Genomic DNA, 1,139 nt, shown 5'->3' with positions numbered 1-1,139 from the left:
TCGCATTAGATTAGCAGTTCCCAATAATAACACAAGACTCACCAACAAGAGCAAGCCAGTCGGCTATCGCGGAGAGTCCTCCAGCCTCAATGAAAGGCTCTTGCCAAGCCTACCAAACCTTTCTGATAAAGAGAGATAGCGCATGACTCTACCTGCTTAACAAGAATTCCGCGGATTTTCTCCAGCATCTGTAATTTCGCTAATGCGGGTTGTCCTGACATGGACGTGAACGCTGAAATCGAAGTTCAAAATCAACTAATAGCTACCAGTGGTCAAGGACTCCCGATCCGCGGCCGATACATCATACATACTATTCACCAATGACTCCATTCTCTCGAATCTGAAACGTCGAATGAAGAGACAAGAATCAATCAGCCAATCTCACTTCTCTCCCGAGTCCATTTCCTTCTTCTTCCTGCGCTTCTTGAGACGATCGAGGGCCTTTCACATAAGTTGCTACACATAACACCAACCATCACACATCCTACAGGTTGTAGCAGCTTGCTCTCTCGAGGCTTCTTTTCAAGGCTGTGGCCCATTTCTCCATCCTCGCCCTCAGATTCTTCCGATGATGAGGAACTGCTACTGCCCGAGATCTCACCAGATGGTGAACCTACGTATATTGGTAAGAGTCAAACCTTTCAGAATTAGATGTGATACCCTCAGCATCTCCACGTGGCTGACCGCCTGTAGACACGTCCGATTCATCGTCGAGCACACCCTTCCTCAGTCGTGTTTCTTTACCCTCTTGTGGGGGTTTGGTCACCTGGGTTTGTGCTATAGGAAGGTCATCAAGATTTTCGCCGAAGAGCTCATTCCAATTCTCGTCGGACATTCGGAAAGGGTCGGGACACAACTGGACTTGACAAGGATAGGCATATGCTCATGTGGGCATACCATGAGGACCGACGCATCCGCGGGGATGCTCGAGAGGACGATCAGAAGTAGGAACCAAACACACACGGAGCGAAGTAATCTTTCAAAGTTTATAATTAAGAATCAGAGTCGTTGAGGAACATGCGGATGATTATTCACGAGTGTAGAGATATATTGCAACACTGGAGCAGTCATCGGGCACGAGACACATCTGCACACCCATCAGAGCACGTTTGCCATTGTCACTGAGCGGACTTACTACA

The 1,139-nt window shown here is 48.0% G+C and overlaps 1 protein-coding gene across 1 annotated transcript; it reads right to left on the bottom strand.

Annotated features, from left to right (window-relative positions):
• Nucleotides 1-42: 42 nt before the first annotated feature.
• On the bottom strand, nucleotides 43-835 carry Pmar_PMAR010408 (hypothetical protein; the record flags this gene model as incomplete). The annotated part of the gene is made up of 6 exons (XM_002767603.1): nucleotides 43-109; nucleotides 153-214; nucleotides 267-340; nucleotides 386-441; nucleotides 489-613; nucleotides 661-835. Coding segments are annotated over 6 exons (559 nt in total), but the record flags the coding sequence as incomplete, so codon positions are not given.
• Between the last annotated feature and the right edge of the window lie 304 nt (nucleotides 836-1,139).

Source organism: Perkinsus marinus (genome assembly GCF_000006405.1).
Source record: "Perkinsus marinus ATCC 50983 genomic scaffold scf_1104296970442, whole genome shotgun sequence".
NCBI lineage: Eukaryota > Perkinsozoa > Perkinsida > Perkinsidae > Perkinsus > Perkinsus marinus.
Note: the sequence above shows the minus strand (reverse complement) of the source record. Positions and strands in the feature narration are given on the sequence as shown.